Raw genomic sequence first — 19,709 nt, 5'->3', positions numbered from 1 at the left:
CAATCAAACCATCCTGAGATTTTGTGGTTTCTGGAATGATGAGTCCTCAGTGCTTACAGCAAGTGTTGGTTCCTGCAGATACTCTGAATTATCCTGCCAGGATGAAAGCTGTGCCTGTTTGTGCACAGCCTGCCAGGACTGCCCTGGAATGAATATTCCAGCTCTGGGGAGTTTTGTTCCTGGTGGCCTACATAAAATGTGTCAGACCAGACTGTCTTGTGTCTGTGCACTGAGTTAATTGCCAGCATCTCCTTCACAACAAGTTTGTAGTGTAAATGCAGATTGCTCCACTTGCTGCTCACAACGTGAGGATTTGGCAGTTAAGCCTGCTCCTGCCCCAGTTTGATGCCTGCAGAAGTGATGCATAAAGCAAGAGTTTTCCAAAGAAGGAGAGAAGTAAGGAAAATTGAAATTCAATGCCAGCAGATCATTCTTACTTGCTCCAGGGAGCTGCTTATTCCCCTGATAACTTCTATTTCTCCTTTCTTAGGCATGTTCTTTAGCACTTTGGTGCAGTTCAGTGCCATTATCTTAGTACCTGCTCCTGTTGGGATGGTCTGGGCTAAGTGAGCCTGGCTTAGGAGTGCTAGCCTGGCCCTGTGGCTGTGTGCATGGAGAACCATGTAGCCTCCTGGAGGAGTCATGGAATAAAAGGCCCTTGAGTGCTGAGCAGGGTGCTGGTTTGCTGAAGAAGAAAGAGTGTGTTGTGCACTCATGAAAAGGCAAAGAATTGGTCGGGTCTGCTTCCTCTGCTGAAGTTTGATGTGGGTTGTGCCATGCTGGTGTGGTAGAGCTGAAGAAGGTCCTGGCAGTGATCCTTCCTTCCTGTTTGTAAATCACACTTCCTGGAACGAGATCAGAGATTGCACCTTGAACGTGGCTCGTGGAATATATTCCAGCAGCTCTTTGTCCCTTTAGTTGAGGGAATTCAGAGTGATCACTGCTGTTCATAAGGCTTATAACAGAAGAATTTTTGATGGATTCTTCAGCAGGATGCAGGGCCAGAAGACAAAAGACCACTGGGAATAAGTGAAGGAAAATTGGCCATGGATGCAGCTCAGCAAGGACCTGCTTTCTCACTTGGTGTTTTCACTTAAAGATTGGGGATGGAGCCTGGTGCTGCCATCTCTTGGAACATCCCCAATTCTGGTGTTTTCGAGGAGAGCACAGCAGATATTTAATTGACTCCCGTAGCCTTAAAATGAATTCCTGTGTTTTGTGGCCCAGGCTGTGTGTGGCTGTGCCAACACCTGCCCACAGCTGCATTGCTGTGTCTGAGCACTGGAGGTGCGTGGGAGGTTGCTGCAAGTGCAAGGGAATGTTGATGCCTTTAAAAAGTGCTTATATGTCCATGCTCATCCAAGAGCCTCTGAGCAAGGAGCATCCAATGCTTGCCTGTGTGTGCTCGGTGCTTCTGTTGCTGGTGGAGGTTCCTTGTGCTGGGGCTGGGAATGTGGAAATGGGACTGTGGAAATGGGATGTGCTGGGCTGAGCTCTTGCATGCAATGGAGCTGTTCTTGGCCTGGAGGAGAAGCTGCTGCTGCACTGCTGGGTGCCACTGCTGCTTAGCTGCACGTCTCAGTACTCCCATTTGTTCATCACAGTCTGAAGTGGTTTTGATTGCTCCTGGAAAACTTTTGCTTTCTTAAACTTCCTTCCTTTTTCTCTCTTCAGTGCATTTTCTCTTGTCCTCCACATCCATTCCTTTCTATTCCATCAGTGGTGAGATTCCTATGGATCCTGTTGCTATCAGTGGGCACCTAAAGCCTTCATTTAAAAAGCACCTAATTAAATAATTAAAAAATAATCAATAAAGCACCTAAAACGCTGCCTGAAAGGAGTTTCTAAGTGAGGGGTTTGCCTCTTCTCCCACACAAGCAGTGACAGGATAAGAGGAGACAGGAGGAAGTTTAGCTTGGACATCAGGAGGAATTTCTGTTTGGAAATGGTGGTTAGGCATTGGCAGGGGCTGCCCAGGAAGGTTTGGAGTCCCTGTCCCTGGAGGTATCCAAGGAAGGCCTGGACATGGCACTCAGTGCTCTGGGCTGGGGACAGGCTGGGGATGGGTCACAGATTGGATTCCATGCTCTTGGAGGTCTTTTCCAACCTCAGTGGTTCTGTGATTACAACAGCAGAAATGTACAACAGGTTACTTCCAACCACCTTAGGTGCAAGGCAACCCCAGCATGTATTTTGGCATTCCTGGAGGGGGAGATGTGGCAGGGTGCATTTAGAGAAGGCACAGGCTAAGGAGTTCCCTGGCAGCTGGAACTGTGCCTGGGGCTTCTGCTGGGAGCCCACAGGGGACCCTCAGTGCTTCCCTTGTCCCTTCCTCAGAGGCTGGGCTGCTCCCAGTGCAGAGACGTCTCCAAGCACATCCTCTTCTCGATCCCTTGGTGCTGAGAAGGAAGAGTAGGTCTTTCCCTCTGTGCAGAGGCCTGGCTGTCCCAGCTGCCCTTCAGGGGGTGCTGAGCCCCCTTCCCAGCTGTTTTATTTTCTTTCAGATGCTTCTCAGCTTCACGGCAAAGGGTCCAATGCACAGCAGCGCAAGTTGTGACGCCTGCAAGGAGGGGAGCTCCAGCACCCATAGGATAAAACCCAGAGGAACAGGTCATGGACTTTGGATACCAGCTGTGTCTTTTGATTTTTTTTTTTTTCCTTTTTTTTTTTTTCCTATTTCTTTTTTTTTATGACAACTGGAGAGACTGAACTGCAACAAGGAACTCATTGGGGCGTCTGTTCAGAGGCTTTCAGAGCTGAGCCCTACACGTGGGGCCACCTGGAGCCATGCCCTGATGAGAGGAGCCTTTTGTAGCACTGTTTATTGCTGCTGCCCTTCCTGCATTCCCTGGCACTGGCAGGAGCTGGAGCTCACAGGGAGGCTCGGGTGGTCCTGCAGTGGGTTCCCACCCTCCTGTGTCTGTAGCTGCCAAGTACCTCCAAGTCCAGTTACCTCCTTGGTCTCCCTGTGGAGGGTATGAAAGGTGCTTCTTTCTTCTGCTTTGGATTTACTTGGATAATTCTAGCACTGCCAGTGCTTTCTTGAAGACATTTGAGTAACTTCCCAATTGTACTATAAAACTGTGCTACACTTAATTGGAGGATTTAACATTTCCTGTGTGGTGAATCTGAGGAACCACCTGATGTTCCCCTCTGGAGGAGAAGGAAGACTCTTTAGAGACTAAAGACATTTTTAGATGCAGTCATCAACTTCTAGAATTCTACTTCTTTTGAGTTTTTGGATTTTTTTCCCTCCAAAGGGATGCTTTTTTCCTGCTCAGTTTTATCCTCATTGCCATCGAATGCATTGGATTGAATGGGACACCTCTTAGCATGTCACATGGATCGGAAGACATAATTCCAGTGCCTTTTATGGTGGAGCAAGAATGGACTAGTGACACACATTTCAGCCCTATTTTGTGTGCTCCTCAACCCTTTTTTAACCATTCTGTATTTAAAATGTATTCTGGTTTATTTAATAGAGCTTTTTATGGTTGCACATCAGAAGAAAAAAAAAAAAAAAAAAAAGCTGCACTGTCTGGACTTCAGTGGTGACCTGGTGACTGAGCACAGTCCCAAATCCAGCAGGAGCACCAGTTCTCATCCCAGTATGTGCAGGCGGGTTCCAGGCCCTCCCCTAAAGCCATTCTTTCCTAGGGTTGTGAGTTAGGATCAATTTGGTGGGCAGAGGGAATGAGTGAGATGAACCAAGGTCACGCCCTGTCCAATAAATTCCAGAGAAGAACACCTCGATGGTACCTGCACCAGGATCATGTGCTCAGCACAGCTGCAGGAACAGGGACCAGCTACGGTCTGGGGGTGTCTTCTCTTGTTCATTTCTTTAACTTCAGAGCTAAATACTCCCCCTGTGCACCCCCTCTCAGGCTAAGGGCAGGCTGAGGCTCCACCTGAGCTTTCTGAGGTTTGGTTTCCTGCTCTGCCCAGTCTGTCTTCTCTCAGGCCCCCCCAGCCACGTCCCAGTTGTGCAGGGGTAGTGCTGATCCATGTAGAATTTACTGGTATTCCAAGGAAAAGCTTGCAGCTTCCTCCCTGAGCTTTGGGGAAGGATGCTGACCCCAGGACACCAGCAAATGTCTGCTTTAGTTTCCTCTGGTTTTTGTTAAGAGCTGAGAACGACTGTTTTCAATTTGAGCTGATACATAACTGCCCCAGATCAGTGAGTTGACTGTATTTCAAATTGATGGATACAGCTCAGATTTCAAGTGTGTTTACAGAAAATACCTAGGTTGTAGCAGAAGAGCCAAAGACAGAACTGGTGTGGGTCAAAGGAAGCACAGCATTTCTTGGTGGACTCTGAGCAGTGGATATCGCGTGGTTCCTGTTGAAGGCCTCATCCTGAGGGGTGCTTGGCACCTTCACCTTCCCCTGGGAGCTGAAAGCTTGGGACACCTGGCAGGATAGGGGCTCACAGTGAGTGACTCGAGGTACTGTTCTCCTCCCTCTCTTTGCTTTCACTTGAATGCTTCTGCTGGGAAGCCCCCGTGTGCAGAATCCCTCCTTCTAGGAATTTAGCGAAGCCTCTTGCCTCAGGGAAACGTTTATGTGGTGGAAATTCTGTGGGATATTTTTTCTTTACATGCTATAATGAATGAGTGAGTGGTGTGGAGCAGAGTGGCAGCAAGGCAGGCCCACGCAGAGCAGCTGATGGGGAGCCAGGCTGGCACCTCTGCCTTGGGGAGGCAACTTGCAGCGCTTCCAGGATGGAATGGGGAGGGATAGGCTCCCATGGCACTTACCTGGGGATGGCAGTTCCTTTTGGGTGTAAGAGCTGCAGTTTACTATTCTATTTTTTTTTTAATGTGTGTTGGCACTGTCTTGCTGAAGATGGTGGGGGTGGTATGAAAAATGTTAATCTTGTACAGAACAACTCAATAAATTGTTTCAAACTTTCCAGAACGCTTTTTTTCCCCATCTCCTTACCTCTAGTTCCCTGACTTTGTTTCCAAGAATTTCTGTTGCAGCTTGGATGCTCATCTGTGTCTCAAGTGAGTAATGAGTTACTGACTGTTTTAAAGTCTCCTAGGTGGTGAGTGAATGGCAGCTGTGTTACAGCTGTTGCAGGGGTAGGAATGTTTCTTCTCATTCCCTGTGCTCCTAATGGTTGAAGTTGGCCTATGCTGGAAAGGACATGTGGGGTCAGACCCTGCAGGACCAGTGAGATCCTCCCTGATCCCTTCAGTCACAAAGGTAAAACAGTGGTGTTAATCCCCAGAGCCAGGAGGGATGAGCAGGGAATGCTTATGATGCTTTTGTGGGCATCAGAGTTCCCCAGGGTTCGGGTATTAGCTGAAACTGGGGCAAAAGGAAGTGAATGGGCTCTGAAAGGCACCATCCCAGTGTAATCCACTGTTCTGCAGTCAGTCCCATTCTTTAGTGCACTTCACTCCCATCTAATGCTGCTCATTAGTCCCAGCTTCAATGCTGCTCCAGCAATTTCCCCTTGGAAAAGAGCCAACAGCTAAAATGAATAATCTTAGTGTTTTAATTCTGACTCCTAAATGGCAACTTCTTGTACAGCCAAAGATCAGGAGGCTGCCATAATTAATGAAGACCAAACACCTTCTGATTGGAACCACTGCATTTTTATTTTGTACTATAAATAGAATTCCCCTCTATTCCCCATTCCCTTACACAAGTAAATGAAACATGTAGCTGCATGTAACTCCATCCAGGAAAACACCAGCACTAACAGCTTTTAACCACGAGTGAAGGAGCTGCCTGTGGGAGGCCCTCTGCATTGGGTTCCCTTGCATGCTGAGCACAACTCCTTGTGTCTGGTGGTTCTGCCATCTCTTCATGTCCTTCTCCTTGACCTCTGGGGTGTGTGAATGCTCCTCCTGGACCAGTGGCTGGTGCCATCAAAGTACACCTTCATTCTTCCCCAGCAGCACAGGCACAGAGGTGAACAAATGGTGGTGGTGAGTCTTGACGTGGTGATTCTGGACTGAAACCTTGGTTTCCACAGAGCTGGTTTTCTCAGAGGATGAGCCCATCATTGAGTCAGTTGTCCACGGCGGGACTGTCTGGCTTATCAACATGCAGCTGATGTAACCAGCTCCTGCTGGTCACCTCGGAGTCATCTGGACCTTCAGTCTCTCTCCTGACACGGCTTCGTGCACGACTATGTGAGTAGGAGCTGAGGAAACTGCAGGTTCTACTGAGTCTCTTTTGGACTTGAGGCACTTCACTGTCCTAAGGCTTTCTCTTGTTTTCTGGTAGGCAGGGAGGAAGAGGGGTTTCAGGAGGCTGGCAGATGTTTTCCACTACTGGTGGTGTTTTCTGCAGTATGTGACAACAAGCGGAGTGGCTGCGTAGCATGGCCAGGGCAGAGGCTGTAGCAGTTTGGAGGAGGCGAAGGAGGGCGAGGCTTTGCAGTGATCTGGATGTCTGCAAGGTGCTGCAGCTCTCACTGGCTGCTCTTGAAGTGAAGTTTCTAGAGTGGAGCGAGCGCGGTGTAATTGCTTCCGGACACCAGGACTGCCAGCTCCTGGATGGACATCTCCTTGTTGAGGTAACTGTCGTACTGGGCCGCGGTGAGCCTCCCGCTCTTCAGGGCGTCCTCGATGGAGAACTCCCTGCCAGACTTCCTGTCGAGGATCACGGACGATTCCCCGTTGGGACCCTTGATTGAGATCTCCTCCCAGTCGCATTCCTGGCTCTTCAGTTTGACAAACAGGCTCCATTCAATGAGGCCAAACACGTGAGCTTCTTCTGGAGACATCTCTTTTCCGGTGTCGGGGTCAATGACTACGATGGAGCGCCTCAGGTGGTTCTCTCGTTGCTCCCTCTTGATAGCCACTGTCTTCAGGCGGTTCTGGAGTTGCTCAATCTCTGCATCTTTTTCTCTGGATAACTGCTTCAGATCCTCTAACTCTCTTTCCAAAGCTTGGAACCTGGAGTCCAGGTTTATTCCACTGTCCATGTGGGTCATGTTTCTCAGATCCTGAGCTTCTGTTGCAGTGAGTTCAATCTCTGACTGCAGTCTCCTTGTTTCCATCAGTAGGTTCTGTTTCTCAAGGTGGAGCTTGTGGTTTTCCTCCCTTAACAAGTCTAGCTCCTTTGATGACTTGGAGTTGTTGAATTCCACCTCGGACAGCCTGGTTTCCAGGCGGTTGATATCTGCATCCAGCTCCCTCTTGCGCCTACTTTCTTCCTCCAGGTTACTCTTCAGCTTTTGAATCTCATACTCTGTGTCTCCTTTGTCCACTTGGACACTCTCTGAAAAGACCACTTTCTCCTTGACCTCCATCTTCTCCAAAGAAAGGAGCTTCTTTCTCAGGGCTTCTAGCTCGGTTTGCAGGACTTGTCTGCGGTGCTTCTCTTCTTCTAACTCCAGCTTGAGGAGGGAGTGCTCCTTCTCCTGCTGGGGATCTTGCTGAAGGATCACTTTCTGTTTCACAGTCACTCGTTCTGTTGTTTCTCTTTCCTGTTCTTCCAGCTCGTTCAGGCGGATCCTGAGCCTCTGCACCTCCAGCTCGGCCTCCCTGCGGGCCTGTCTCTCCTTCTCCAGCTCCTCCAGCTGCCGCTCCAGCTCGGAGCGTCTCCTCTGCAGCTTGCGCAGCTCCTCACGGAGGCCATCGATCTGCTTCAGCTCGCTCTCGATGCTCTGCGAGAAGGAGTTCACCTCAGCTTTCAAGGCAGGATCCTGCTCGTACTTCACGACTTCCTGCTGGACCACCTTCTCCTTCACCTGGGAAAGTTCTTCCTCCTTCAGTCTTACTTTTTCTTCTTGGAGAAGCCGTTCCCTCTCCAGGTCGATGTGCTTCATTTGTTCATCTGCCAGCTGCACTCGCAGCGACTCTACCTCCTCTCTAGTCTTGGGGTCTTCCCGAAACTGGAGGATTTCTTGAACAACTTCCTTCATTTGCACTTGTGGTTTGGTGTCTTTCAAAGCTTGTATCTCTTGTTTCAGCTGGTAGATCTCCAGGTCAGCTCTTTCGATAGCTCCGGTCCTCTCTATGATTTCCTCCCGGAGTCGCTGTAGCTCCTTTTCGGTTTCTGGATCATTCTTGTACTTAATGACCTCCTTAATGACTTCTTTGACTTCTACCATGGGCCCTCTGTTCTTCAGAGCAGCCAGCTCGTTCTGGCAGCTCTTCAGCTGTTCATCCCCACCGCGGTACCTCCTCTCCTGCTCTACCAGCTCCAAGCGAAGGTTGGCAACTTCATTCTCAGCCTTGGGGTCTGGGCGCACAATCTCACGCACTTTCTCCTGAACAACCACCTTGGAGTTCTCCTCCTCCAGCAGCTGGATCTTCCTGAGCAGCTCAGCCTTTTCCCGCTCATTGGAACGGCCCTTGGACTTCTCATCTTCGTACTGGCGCCGGAGCTCGTTCACCTCCCTCTCAATGGCCAAATCTTTCTCCACCTTCAGCACCTCCTTGACGGTGATTTTGCCTTCAGCGATGGCCCGTTCCTTCTCCAGACGCTTGAGCTTCTCCTGGAGGAAGCTGAGCTCTTCCTCGTGCTTCTGCCGAAGGGCGCTCTCCCTCTCCTTGGTCTCCTGCAACATCCGGAATTCCATCTCCAGCTGGGGATCGTTCTGCAGCTTCAGCACCTCCTTCTCCGTCACCTTCTCCTGCTCTTTGTTCTTCTCGCTGGACAGCACAGCAATTTGCTGGCGTAAGAGGATGACTTCACTCTCCCTGGTCCCTTCCTGCCTCCTGAGCTCTTCCAGTTCCTCTTTGAGCTTCAGGATTTCAGCAGCTTGAGCCTTATCTTGTTCAATCCTCAGCACCTCTTTCACGATGTACTCCTGCCCTCCTTCCCTCTTCTCGTGCTCCAGGACTCGCAGCCGGATTTTAAGAGCCTCCAGCTCGTCCTGGAGCGCCTGGTTCTTGCGCTGCTCCTCTGCCAGGTTTTGCTGCAGTCTGTGGAAACTCTCCTCCAGCTGGGGGTCAGGCACCTTCTTCACCAGTTCTTTCTTCACCACGGTTTCTTGGGGCTTCTGGTTTTGCAGGTGGACAATGTTGTTCTGAATGGCTTCAATCTCCGCCTCGAGCTGTTGCCGACGCTGAGTCTCATCCTCAAGCTCTTTCTTCAGCTTCCAGACTTCTTCCACAGGCCTTACAGACTTTTTGGTCTGGGCAAAGTCTTGTGTCACCTGAATCTCTGGCTGCTGTTGTTGGCAAAAGGATCAAAAAAAATTAGTCTGAAAAATCCAGTTATTCACACTTTTGGTGCTTATCACAGAATCATGGAATTGTTTAGGTTGGAAAAAACCTCCAAGATCATCAAGTCCAACCTGTGACCGATCCCCGCCTTGTCACCCAGCCCAGAGCATGGAGTGTCATGTCCAGTCATTCCTTGGACACCTCCAGGAACGGTGGAACACATCCACCACCTCCCTGGGCAGCCCCTTCCAAGGCCTGACCACCCTTTCAGTGAAGAAATTTCTCCTGATGTTTAACCTGACCCTCCCCTGGCACAGCCTGAGGCCGTTCCCTAACCTCCTGTCCCCGTTCCCTGGGAGCAGAGCCCGACCCCCCCCGGCTGTCCCCTCCTGTCAGGAGTTGTGCAGAGCCACAAGGTCCCCCCTGAGCCTCCTTTTCTCCAGGCTGAGCCCCTTTCCAGCTCCCTCAGCCCCTCCTGGTGCTCCAGCCCCTTCCCCAGCTCTGTTCCCTTCCCTGGACCCCCTCCAGCCCCTCAGTGTTCTTGTCATGAGGAGCCCAGAACTGGACACAGAACTCAAGGTGCCTCAGCAGGGCCAGCACAGAGGGACAATCACTGCCCTGGTCCTGCTGGCCACACCATTCCTGACCCAGGAATGGCCAGGAGATCCATGCCTCCAACAAAGAAACGAGAGGGAGTCGAGCTCTGGCAAACTCTGAGCAGGGAGAATTTGCAATCGGACCCCTGCACGTTCCCAGCCTGAGAAATCCTTTCTGCAATGCCTGCTGCTGTCAGAACAAAGCTCTGAGCCACAAGGGACACTAATTCTGCCACAGAAGGGCAAAAAGAGAGTTAAAAACTGTATGGAACTGCCTAGGATGACTTGGCAATGGGACTGGGGGTTGGTCTGTCTGATTTAAGTATCTGCTGATTAATGATTTAAGGGGACAAGACACCAGCTAGACTTGTTCCCAGTTCATCTTGTATTGGCAGAGCCCACATGTGCCATTCACACGTGTCCCTGGGTCCCACACGTGTCCCCTCAGCATCACCTTGCTCCTCTGATCACTCACCTGCCGCAGGAGGCTCTGGGCAAACTCCAGGTTCTGCAGCCTCTGCTTGTTCACAGCGTTCACTTCGGTGTATTTGGCTGCCAGAACAGCTTCCTGCAGAGCAAAAACGTGTTGGGAAGAGCTTAAGAGGGCCAAAAATAACAGGTTCTAAACTGGTAGCTCTGGGTGCTCCTCTAAAAACCTACAGCAGTGAACTGCTGAGTTTTGGGGGAGGGAGAGGGAATCTCATGCACAGACACACTCATGGTCATGCTGTGATTTTTCTACTCAAGATAAGCAAAACCAGGTGCAGTAAGAACCAGGTGAGGAAGCTGAGGAAGAACTAGGTGGACACTTTTGCCTGCCTCTATAGGCAGGATGGGTTTGAGGCAGGCAGCAAACAGATCCTGCATAAGTAAGTAGCTTGTAGCCTCATCCCACTGTAAGTATTTCTATCTTTGGTGGTGAAATCTCTCTGGAAGTCTGGAGAAGGGAAAAACTTCCAGGTTTTTGGCTTTTCTCCTCCTTTTTCCCTTCCAAACGTGTTAAATACAGCATTTTCTCTCCCTCATTCTGGCCAGCCCGGTTCAAAAAAATGATGAGAAATCCCTTCCTCCTGATTCCCTGTGGGACCAAGGTCCCCACAGTAAATGTGGGTGTTTGCAGACCCCCACTGGTCCTGTGAGCTGCCCTCTGCTTTGGCTCTCCTCTGGCCAGCCCTTGCTTACCTCCTCCTTCACTTTGGCAGCTGGGGACTGCAGCCTGGGCTTCTTGCTGGTGTAGCCATTGCGGCCGTTCTCCAGGTCCAGGATGGAGCGCAGCTTCTCAGCTTCCAGCTCGTAGTCCTGTGCAGAGACATTCCAGGAGAAATGGGGAATTGCTGCAGCCCCTTCACACACAGGCTCCTACTAAGCTGCCCTGGCTTTAACAACTTCACCCCTTGATCCACTTTTTGGGAAGGCCACAAAACCTCACCCTCTGCTCTGGAGCCAGGCTGGGAGAGCTGGGGGTGCTCACCTGGAGAGGAGAAGGCTCCAGGGACACCTCAGAGCCCCTGGCAGGGCCTAAGGGGGCTCCAGGAGAGCTGGAGAGGGACTGGGGACAGTGCAAGAAGGGGAAATGGCTTCCCACTGACGAAGGCAGGGCTAGATGGGATATTGGGAAGGAATTGGCCCTGGCACAGGGTGCCCAGAGCAGCTGTGGCTGCCCCTGGATCCCTGGAAGTGTCCCAGGCCAGGCTGGATGGGGCTTGGAGCAACTTGGGACAGCAGGAGGTATCCCTGCCCATGGCAGGGGATGGAGTGAGATGGGCTTTAGGGTCTCTTCTAACCCAAATACTCTGTTTCTCTGTTCTCTCACAGGCAGAATTTCAGTCCTTACCTTCACTGCCTGCTGGTACTGCTGAGCTGTGGCAGAGACCTTCTGCACCTCCTGTTCCTTGCTTGCAATGTCACTGAGCAGTGCCTGGGTGCATAGAGATACAGGTCAGAGGCAACACAACATCCAAAGGCATCCTTCAGCCTTTTTGGGGGTTACCATTAAATTCACAACCCTGAGAATTCCAACCTCCTTGAGCAGCCCTGCTTTGTGTGAACAAGGCACAGGAGGACCACGGGACCTTAGAGCACAAAAATAAAGCTAATAAACATTTCTATTTTTCTCTTTGATGTTCAGGAGGTATCTAAGATCTGTTTCTTTTAGTCTTGTTCCCTCTTCTCTCCCTGAGGAACCTGGGGTGCTCTGGGAATTACCGCTTGGCTCTTGAGCTTCATCTCCACTTGCTGGATGTTGTCAGTCTCCTGGGGCTCGTAGTTGGGGATGTTGCACAGGAACTGGTTCACCTTGTCGTAGTTGGTGCGGTAGTTGGAGTAGGCACTTTTTGCTTTCTGCAGGGTTTGTGTTCTGTGGGGGAAATCAGCTCAGCTTCAGTCCTGTCCCCTCTCCCGTGCCTGCTGCAGACACCTCTTAACCCATCCCACCTCCCCTGCTCCCTAAAGACATGGATTTGAGCCAGGTTGTTCTCCTGGCACCTCTGTTGCAAGAGAACTAATCCTTGTTTTCCCAGCTCTACCCAGCCAGCACATGCCAGCAACCTCCCCTTCTTCCTCCTCAGACCTCCCTGGAATCCCTTCTGCGACTCCTCCTTCCCAGGACCATGGTGCTGTGCCTCCTCCAGCTCCAGCATGGTTCCACCTCCCCAGCAGCCATCCCGGCTCTGCCCCGTGCTCTCACCTGTGGTCAATCTGCTTGCTGAGGTTGTTGAAGCGCTGGTTGAGCTTGTAGAGCTCTGCCTCCTGGCGCTCGATGTCGGGGCAGTGCTCCTGGAACTTGCTGGCCAGGGTGTTGGAGCAGGTCTTGGTCCTCTGCAGGTTCTGCTCGGCTTCACTGAGCAGGAACTTCTTCGACTGGAGCTCGCTGCCCATGGCCTGTGGGGAAAAAGCAGGAGAGGGGGATTCTCTGGGGTTTCACACTGTTGTCACCCACACTGACTCCAGCAACTGCACTGGAGCGGCAGGGCTGAGCTGCAGCAGTGCCACCAGTTGTAGAAAAAACCAAGCTCAAGGCTTAGGTGGTAAGCAGAACCACCTGGTAACCCTGACAGGGAGAAAAGCTGCCTCTTACTCCCTCCTCGACCTGCTGACCTTTAAAAGTAACCATGCAAAGTGCAAAATAGCTGCTGCTCCTCATGCAAGGCTTAGATCCTCTTCTTGCAGTGCAGCAACTGCAGAAGGAGCAGTGAAAGCTCTTCCATGTTAGTCTGAACTTGGGATTTCATGGAAAAACTGAAGGAGCACAGAAAATCCTGGCCTAGCCAGTTCTTGGTCTTTCTGTAGCAGAAGAATTGCCAGTTTGGGTAGTTTTTCCAAGCAGTAACTGTTCTCAGAGCCTTGCCAGGCCCATCTTTCCAGCATCAGGCCGCTGAGTTGCTTTTCCCAGACCATTTTATCCTTCACTTCTCTGAGAATCACAGAAGGTTTCAGTTTGGAAAAAACTTAAAGCTCATCCCACCCCTGCCATGGCAGGGACACCTTCCACTGTCCCAGGCTGCTCCAAGCCCTGCCCAGCCTGGCCTTGGGCACTTCCAGGGATCCAGGGGCAGCCCCAGCTGCTCTGGGCACCCTGTGCCAGGGCCTCAACACCCTCACAGGGAACAATTCCTTCCTAATATCTAATTCAAATCTTTCCTCTTTTAGTTTAAAACCATTCCTCTTGTCCTGTCAGTATCTGTCCATGTAAAAAGTCTCTCTCCCTCTTTTTTATAACCCTCCTTTAGGCCCTGGCAGGGGCTCTGAGGTGTCCCTGGAGCTTTCTCCTCCCCAGGTGAGCACCCCCAGCTCTGCCAGCCTGGCTCCAGAGCAGAGGGGCTCCAGCCCTCGGGGCATTTTCTCTGGACCTGCTTTAACAGGTCCATGTCTTTCTTGTGCTGAGGACTCCAGACCTGGACACAGCCCTGCTGTGGGAGGGTGTCACAAGGGCAGGGTAGAGAGAGAATGCATCTGCATTAGTCCTTTCATCAAATCCCAAGACTTCAAGTTGGATTGGATTGGATTGGATTGGATTGGATTGGATTGGATTGGATTGGATTGGATTTGATTTGACTTGACTTGATTTGAGGATGGGAGGTGTTTGTGTCTGAAGCAGGTGAGGATCACTGCAGTCAAGGTGAGTTCTCACCCCCAGCTGGGGGAGGCCATCCTGTCACCAACAGATCCAAGCTTAGGAGCTGAGCAGGAATCACCACAGCTTTTGGAAAGTGTTTTTGCACGTGCAGCAAGCAAACAAGGCAGGAGACTCACCAGCAGCTCTTCCTTCTTCCTGTCCACCACCCTCAAGTCCTCCGGTACCGTGTCATCTATGACCAGCTTGTTCTCATAGGCTGACAGCAAGTCTCGGCCTTGCTGGAGGCTCCTCTCCAGGTTTGTGGCCACCTCAACTCTGTCAGGACACGAAGAAGGTGTTTAAGCACACCTGCACCCTCCTCCTGCAGGGCTCAAGCTGGGATTTAAGCCATGACTTACTTCTCCTGGGCGGCGCTGAGCAGCTGCACCACGCGCTCGTACTTCTTGTGGGTGTTGTCCACCTTGTTCCTCACCAGGGTCGCGCTGCCCGTGTTGGGCACGGACTCGATGAAGGCCTCGCACTCCTGGACCTTCCTGCTCTTCTCAGGCTCGATCCGACGGACCTCGTTGGTGATGTTCTGCAGGAGGAACACAGCAGGAGGGACACATCACCTCGTGGGTGATGTTCTGCAGGAGGAACACAGCAGGAGGGACACATCACCTCGTGGGTGATGTTCTGCAGGAGGAACAAAGCAGGAGGGACACATCACCTCGTGGGTGATGTTCTGCAGGAGGAACACAGCAGGAGGGACACATCACCTCGTGGGTGATGTTCTGCAGGAGGAACACAGCAGGAGGGACACATCACCTCGTGGGTGATGTTCTGCAGGAGGAACAAAGCAGGAGGGACACATCACCTCGTGGGTGATGTTCTGCAGGAGGAACAAAGCAGGAGGGACACACCACCTCGTGGGTGATGTTCTGCAGGAGGAACAAAGCAGGAGGGACACATCACCTCGTGGGTGATGTTCTGCAGGAGGAACACAGCAGGAGGGACACATCACCTCGTGGGTGATGTTCTGCAGGAGGAACAAAGCAGGAGGGACACATCACCTCGTGGGTGATGTTCTGCAGGAGGAACAAAGCAGGAGGGACACATCACCTCGTGGGTGATGTTCTGCAGGAGGAACAAAGCAGGAGGGACACATCACCTCGTGGGTGATGTTCTGCAGGAGGAACAAAGCAGGAGGGACACATCACCTCGTGGGTGATGTTCTGCAGGAGGAACACAGCAGGAGGGACACATCACCTCGTGGGTGATGTTCTGCAGGAGGAACACAGCAGGAGGGACACATCACCTCGTGGGTGATGTTCTGCAGGAGGAACACAGCTGGAGGGACACATCACCTCGTGGGTGATGTTCTGCAGGAGGAACAAAGCAGGAGGGACACATCACCTCGTGGGTGATGTTCTGCCGGAGGAACACAGCAGGAGGGACACATCACCTCGTGGGTGATGTTCTGCAGGAGGAACACAGCAGGAGGGACACATCACCTCGTGGGTGATGTTCTGCAGGAGGAACACAGCAGGAGGGACACATCACCTCGTGGGTGATGTTCTGCAGGAGGAACAAAGCAGGAGGGACACATCACCTCGTGGTGATGTTCTGCAGGAGGAACAAAGCAGGAGGGACACATCACCTCGTGGGTGATGTTCTGCAGGAGGAACAAAGCCCTTAGGGCAGCTGAGCCAGGAGCTGGCGGCTACAGAGAAGCCACACTTGGCTGTCCAGGATGAGGAAGGAAGTCAGGGATGAGGATTTGTGTTTGGTGGAAGGTGCCTTCCAACCCTGCAGGGCACAAAAGGATATTGTGGCTGATTTTCTTTTGACCTGTTTCTCCTTAGTGAGGAAACTCCAGCTGGGGAGTGGTTCCCAGGAGCTCCAGCTCTGTCAGGGACCTGCTGGGTTCATCTGGGCCGTTGGGCTCTGACAGATGAATCCTTGCCTGGACATCGAAGTGCTGCAGGCAGCTGGGGCAATTTGCTTTCTCTTGTGGTAGCACCTGGATTTTTGACACAGCCCTGGGCAAGTGATGTAACCAGGACCTGAACTTCCTCCTAAACCAAGGGAGGTTTGTGGCATGGAGCCTGGCTTAATTAGGGGCCTGAAAAAGAGGAAAGGAGCTGGATGCTATTGGCATTGGAGCCTGGAGGAGCAGGTCCACGAGGAGAAACTGCCTCGGACCACAAGGGTTTTCCTGTTCCTCTCTGAGCTGGTGGTAGTGGTGGCAGAGTTAACTGTGCTTGGATGATGGGCAGGATCCAAACCTGAAGGCTCCCCCCTCCTCCTCACAGCCACCACCTGCAGCCATCACCTTCTTCCCATTCGACTGAGCTGGGCCAGAAGCAAGGCAAAGGTTTTGGGCTTCTGAGGCTGCTCATAGGGCTGCTCCCCATCTCTGCTGGAAGAAGCTGTGAATATCCCTCCACATCCCATTTCCAGGGCTCAGGGAGCACCTGAAGCACCCTTGGCTATTGAGACCCCCGCGGGAGGCGCTTTGGGAGCACTGGCTCGGTCAGGCCCCGTCCTTCAGCCCCACAGCCCCACCTTGAGGTCCTTGGAGCGCTCGGTGCTGTCCTGCACGGCCCGGCTCTGCTCCAGCGGCGGCCGCAGGTTTGCTGTTATCGCTTTCTCCTGCTTGTCCAGGTCACTGTTGACTTTCTCCAGCCCTGCCAGGAGCTGGCGTCCCCGAACTGATGCAGCATCTGTACAACAAGAGGAGACCAGATTAAAGCTGGCTGGAGCTGGGTGTGGGCTCAGCCCCACTGGCGAGTGCCGAACCCTCACCCTGCTGCACTCCCCGAGCCTGGCCTGCTGTGACCACAGCCTGGCTGCCCTGCCCCCCACCCATCCAGCACTGTTGTCCCCAGGACCCTTAGGAGATGGGAACATGCCCATAAGATGCTCCACCACCTCAGTTCAAGCCTTTCTGTGCCCCAGGCTGCCCTCCTGCCCACACCTCCGATGCTGTCTGCCTTCAGCCCCTCATAGCGCTGCTGGAGAACGTTCTTGCAGTTGTTGGTCTTCTCCCTCACGGCCACATAGTGCTTGGCAATTCTGCAAAAGGGGGCAGCAGGAGGTCAGTCAGACCCTCAGCCTCTCCACCACCCCGTCACCATCCCGGTGCTGCTCCAGGAAGGAGCTCCAGCTCTGGAGGGGTTGTGGGGGCTGCTCCCTCGAGACAGCCATGAGCCAGGTGGGGAAAAAGCTGGGGTAGAGCAGCGTCTTCATTAGAACAGGGGCGAGGCAGCCAGGCAGGAACCTGCCTGCTGAGGGAGGGCTGGGCAGCTCCCCCTCTCACAATGGCTCCCCAGAGCAGGGGGAGCCTGGCTGGCTCTGAGCCGGCCCCCTTTGCCAGGCGCGATCTTTGGGCAAGCAGGAAGGGGCAGGAATCCTTCGGGAGGAAGCCTGAGGCTCCGAGAAAGCAGAGCTTCGCTGTGGGAACCCCTGAGGCGCCAGGCCGGGGAGCAGCGCCGGTGGCAGCGCCTGGGGCTGGGGCTGGGGCAGGCGAAGGCCAGAGGGGCAGCGGGACGGTCCCGCCCAGGCTGGGGGCACGTACTGCTCTGCCAGGGCTATCGCTTCTGGGTCGGGCGGCGGGATCATGAAGCAGACCCCGGGGGCGCTGATGGTGTCTCCTGCGCTGTCGGCCACTTCCCAAAGGTCGCCGCTGTTGCTGTGCAGCGTGTAGTGGGCTCCGCGGCTGATCTGGCCCTGGGGGACGGAACCGGTCACAGCAGCACGGCCCGAGCCACCGCCCGCCGCTGCAGCCGCCCAGGCAGGAGCGGCACAGCCCCGAGCCCTGCTCCCGGCTCTTCCATGGGGAGTCTGCCCCTCGCCACAAACTCGTGTGCCCGCTCCTCCCTGCCCCTCGCCACAAACTCGTGTGCCCGCTCCTCCCTGCCCCTCGCCACAAACTCGTGTGCCCGCTCCTCCCTGCAGGCACCGAGCCGTGCCTCTTGCGACAGCCACGGCGAGCGAATTCCCACTCGGGCAGAGATGAGGAGGCGTTTCCAGGGCTTTGCGCTGCCTTTCCTTTTCGGAGGAGCAGGCAGCTGAGTTGGCTGGAGCTGCCGGCCCCTGTCCCACCCCCGCCGCTCCCGTGGTGGCTGCGGCTCTGCTGTCCCATCCCTTTGGCAGCCCTCAGACTGAGCCGGTGGCGGCGGAGGGGGATGAGGGGGATGAGGGGATGCGGGCTGGGAACGGCCGGTGGCGGTGGGGCGTTCCTTTGCTCAGGACCACGACGGGACACCAGCTCAGGGAGCGTGGGAATGTGACAGAACTGCGCTGTCGCAACATCCCCAGGGTGTGTGAGAGGCAGCGAGGCTGCGTTTCCCCCAGATCCCTCCTGCTCCTCCGCTGCAAAACCTGCTCTTCCCACAGGGGCGAGGGCGACCTTTGCCTCGCTCCCCCTGCGGGAGTCACCGCCACTGCTCGGGAAAGCCTGTCCCTTCCCCCAGTGCCCCTTCCCCCGCCGGGGCCCCGAGGCGGCGGTGCCTCCGCAGCGCTGCCCCGGCCGGGCTGCGGTACCTGCTCGCCCTCGTACTCGCAGAGCGCCTCCACCGGGACGGGCTGCGGCGGCGGCTGCCGGCGGAAGCGCAGGGGCAGCACCTGCTGGCTGCGCTCCTGCAGCGACTTCACCACGGCCTCGTACTTGTCCAGGGCCTTCTCCTGGTCCTGGCACGGGTCAAGAAGAAGAAACAGTAGGAGAACAGGGGAAGAGCGAACTCCTGGGCTCTCACAGCCAGGGAGGAGCTCATTCCTATGCAGCCGGGACAGAGACTGCGGCTGCTTCTGTGCTGAGGGCCCCTCCTGCAGCCCTGTGTTCCTGTTCCAGGTGCTCCTGCACACTCCTGTCTCCCTCTGCAGCCGGGCTGAGGGCTGTGACTGTGCCCAGGGCTTGCCATGCCAGCAGACAGGGCTCCCTGTGCCCGGCCCACACGTGGCTGTGTGCTGGTGCATAGCCCCACTCCCAGCTCTGATTCCAGCCCTGTCCCAAGGCTCTCCAGCACCTGCTTTATGTCCAGCCCTGAAGGTGGAGATCCCGGGATGCTGAGTGGGATGGAGCATGCAGGAGCAGAGGGCACAGCTCTTGGGAAGGGCTATCAGCTGTCCCGGGACACCTGCATCAGCTGGGCCTGCTGCAGCATGCTTGGGCTTGGGTTTAGGCTTGGATTTAGGATTAGGCTTGGGCTCGGGCTCAGGCCCAGCACAGCCCTTCCCAAGTGGGCGATCTCCAGCCCAGCTCGCTGCAGCACAGCGAGTTCCACAACCTCCTCTGGCAGCAGGTCTAATTATGCTCCCACCCCTAACGAGTGCTAACTCAATGAGAGAACAAATAAAAACCAGCCCAGTGAGCAATTACGTTGCTAGGGGAGAGGCAATCTCTAGCCAGGGGGGAGGGAAGAGCTGGGGGAAGGCTGGGCACGGGGAGGCAGTAGCACAGCCCTGCTGCTCCCCGCGGAGACAGCTGGGCCAGGTGCCCACACGGGCAGGGACATCCTTGTGCCAGTGCCATGGGGACAGTGGCTGCTGCTGCTGCCTCCCCTGCAGTCCTGCCTGCAGACACTCACATCCAGCTCCCGGAGGAGGGACTCCAGCTGGTATCTGTCCTTGAACTCCGGACTGAATTTTTGGTCCAGGTCTGTATCCACCTTCTTCAAAAGCTCTTGAGCATCCTTGGTGTCCTTCTGAAACTGCAGAGAGGAAAGTTTCTTGTGAGAGAGGATCCTGCTGAAACATGGAGCAGACCCAGCACGGTCTTCACACAGCCACCAAGAGCTACTCTGGGAATCTGAGCACCTAGAATATGTGGGGAAAGGCCAGGGATCACTATTTCCCTTACTCAGGACATCAGACCAAAGGAAACAACAACCAGGAAGGAGCAGCTTATTCCATGCAGAGCTG

General features: G+C 54.0%; 2 protein-coding genes across 8 annotated transcripts in view; one reads left to right on the top strand and one right to left on the bottom strand.

The window, feature by feature from the left end:
• Positions 1-11,680, top strand: part of UBN1 (ubinuclein 1) — a 35,216-nt gene extending 23,536 nt beyond the window's left edge. For 5 of the 7 annotated variants that reach the window (XM_059861636.1, XM_059861642.1, XM_059861639.1 and 2 more), the window contains one exon: positions 2,505-4,917. In XM_059861636.1, coding sequence (XP_059717619.1) covers positions 2,505-2,557 — 53 coding nt within the window. In that variant the 3' untranslated portion in view covers positions 2,558-4,917. Of the gene's footprint in view, positions 1-989; positions 1,838-2,504; positions 4,918-11,545 lie in introns of those variants that run through there. The other 2 variants (XM_059861637.1, XM_059861638.1) reach the window with 2 other exon arrangements.
• Positions 5,582-19,709, bottom strand: part of PPL (periplakin) — a 28,017-nt gene continuing 13,889 nt past the window's right edge. The window contains exons 10-22 of the mRNA XM_059861634.1: positions 19,376-19,498; positions 18,333-18,479; positions 17,365-17,516; positions 16,765-16,862; positions 16,353-16,510; positions 14,204-14,382; positions 13,982-14,120; positions 12,417-12,610; positions 11,936-12,086; positions 11,565-11,648; positions 10,913-11,029; positions 10,206-10,298; positions 5,582-9,139 (exon numbers count right to left, since the gene is read on the bottom strand). Coding sequence (XP_059717617.1) covers positions 6,455-9,139; positions 10,206-10,298; positions 10,913-11,029; positions 11,565-11,648; positions 11,936-12,086; positions 12,417-12,610; positions 13,982-14,120; positions 14,204-14,382; positions 16,353-16,510; positions 16,765-16,862; positions 17,365-17,516; positions 18,333-18,479; positions 19,376-19,498 — 4,320 coding nt within the window. The 3' untranslated portion in view covers positions 5,582-6,454. The remainder of the gene's footprint in view (positions 9,140-10,205; positions 10,299-10,912; positions 11,030-11,564; positions 11,649-11,935; positions 12,087-12,416; positions 12,611-13,981; positions 14,121-14,203; positions 14,383-16,352; positions 16,511-16,764; positions 16,863-17,364; positions 17,517-18,332; positions 18,480-19,375; positions 19,499-19,709) is intronic.

Source organism: Haemorhous mexicanus, chromosome 17 (assembly GCF_027477595.1).
Source record: "Haemorhous mexicanus isolate bHaeMex1 chromosome 17, bHaeMex1.pri, whole genome shotgun sequence".
Lineage (NCBI taxonomy): Eukaryota > Metazoa > Chordata > Aves > Passeriformes > Fringillidae > Haemorhous > Haemorhous mexicanus.
This window is presented reverse-complemented; position numbering and strand designations above follow the sequence as displayed.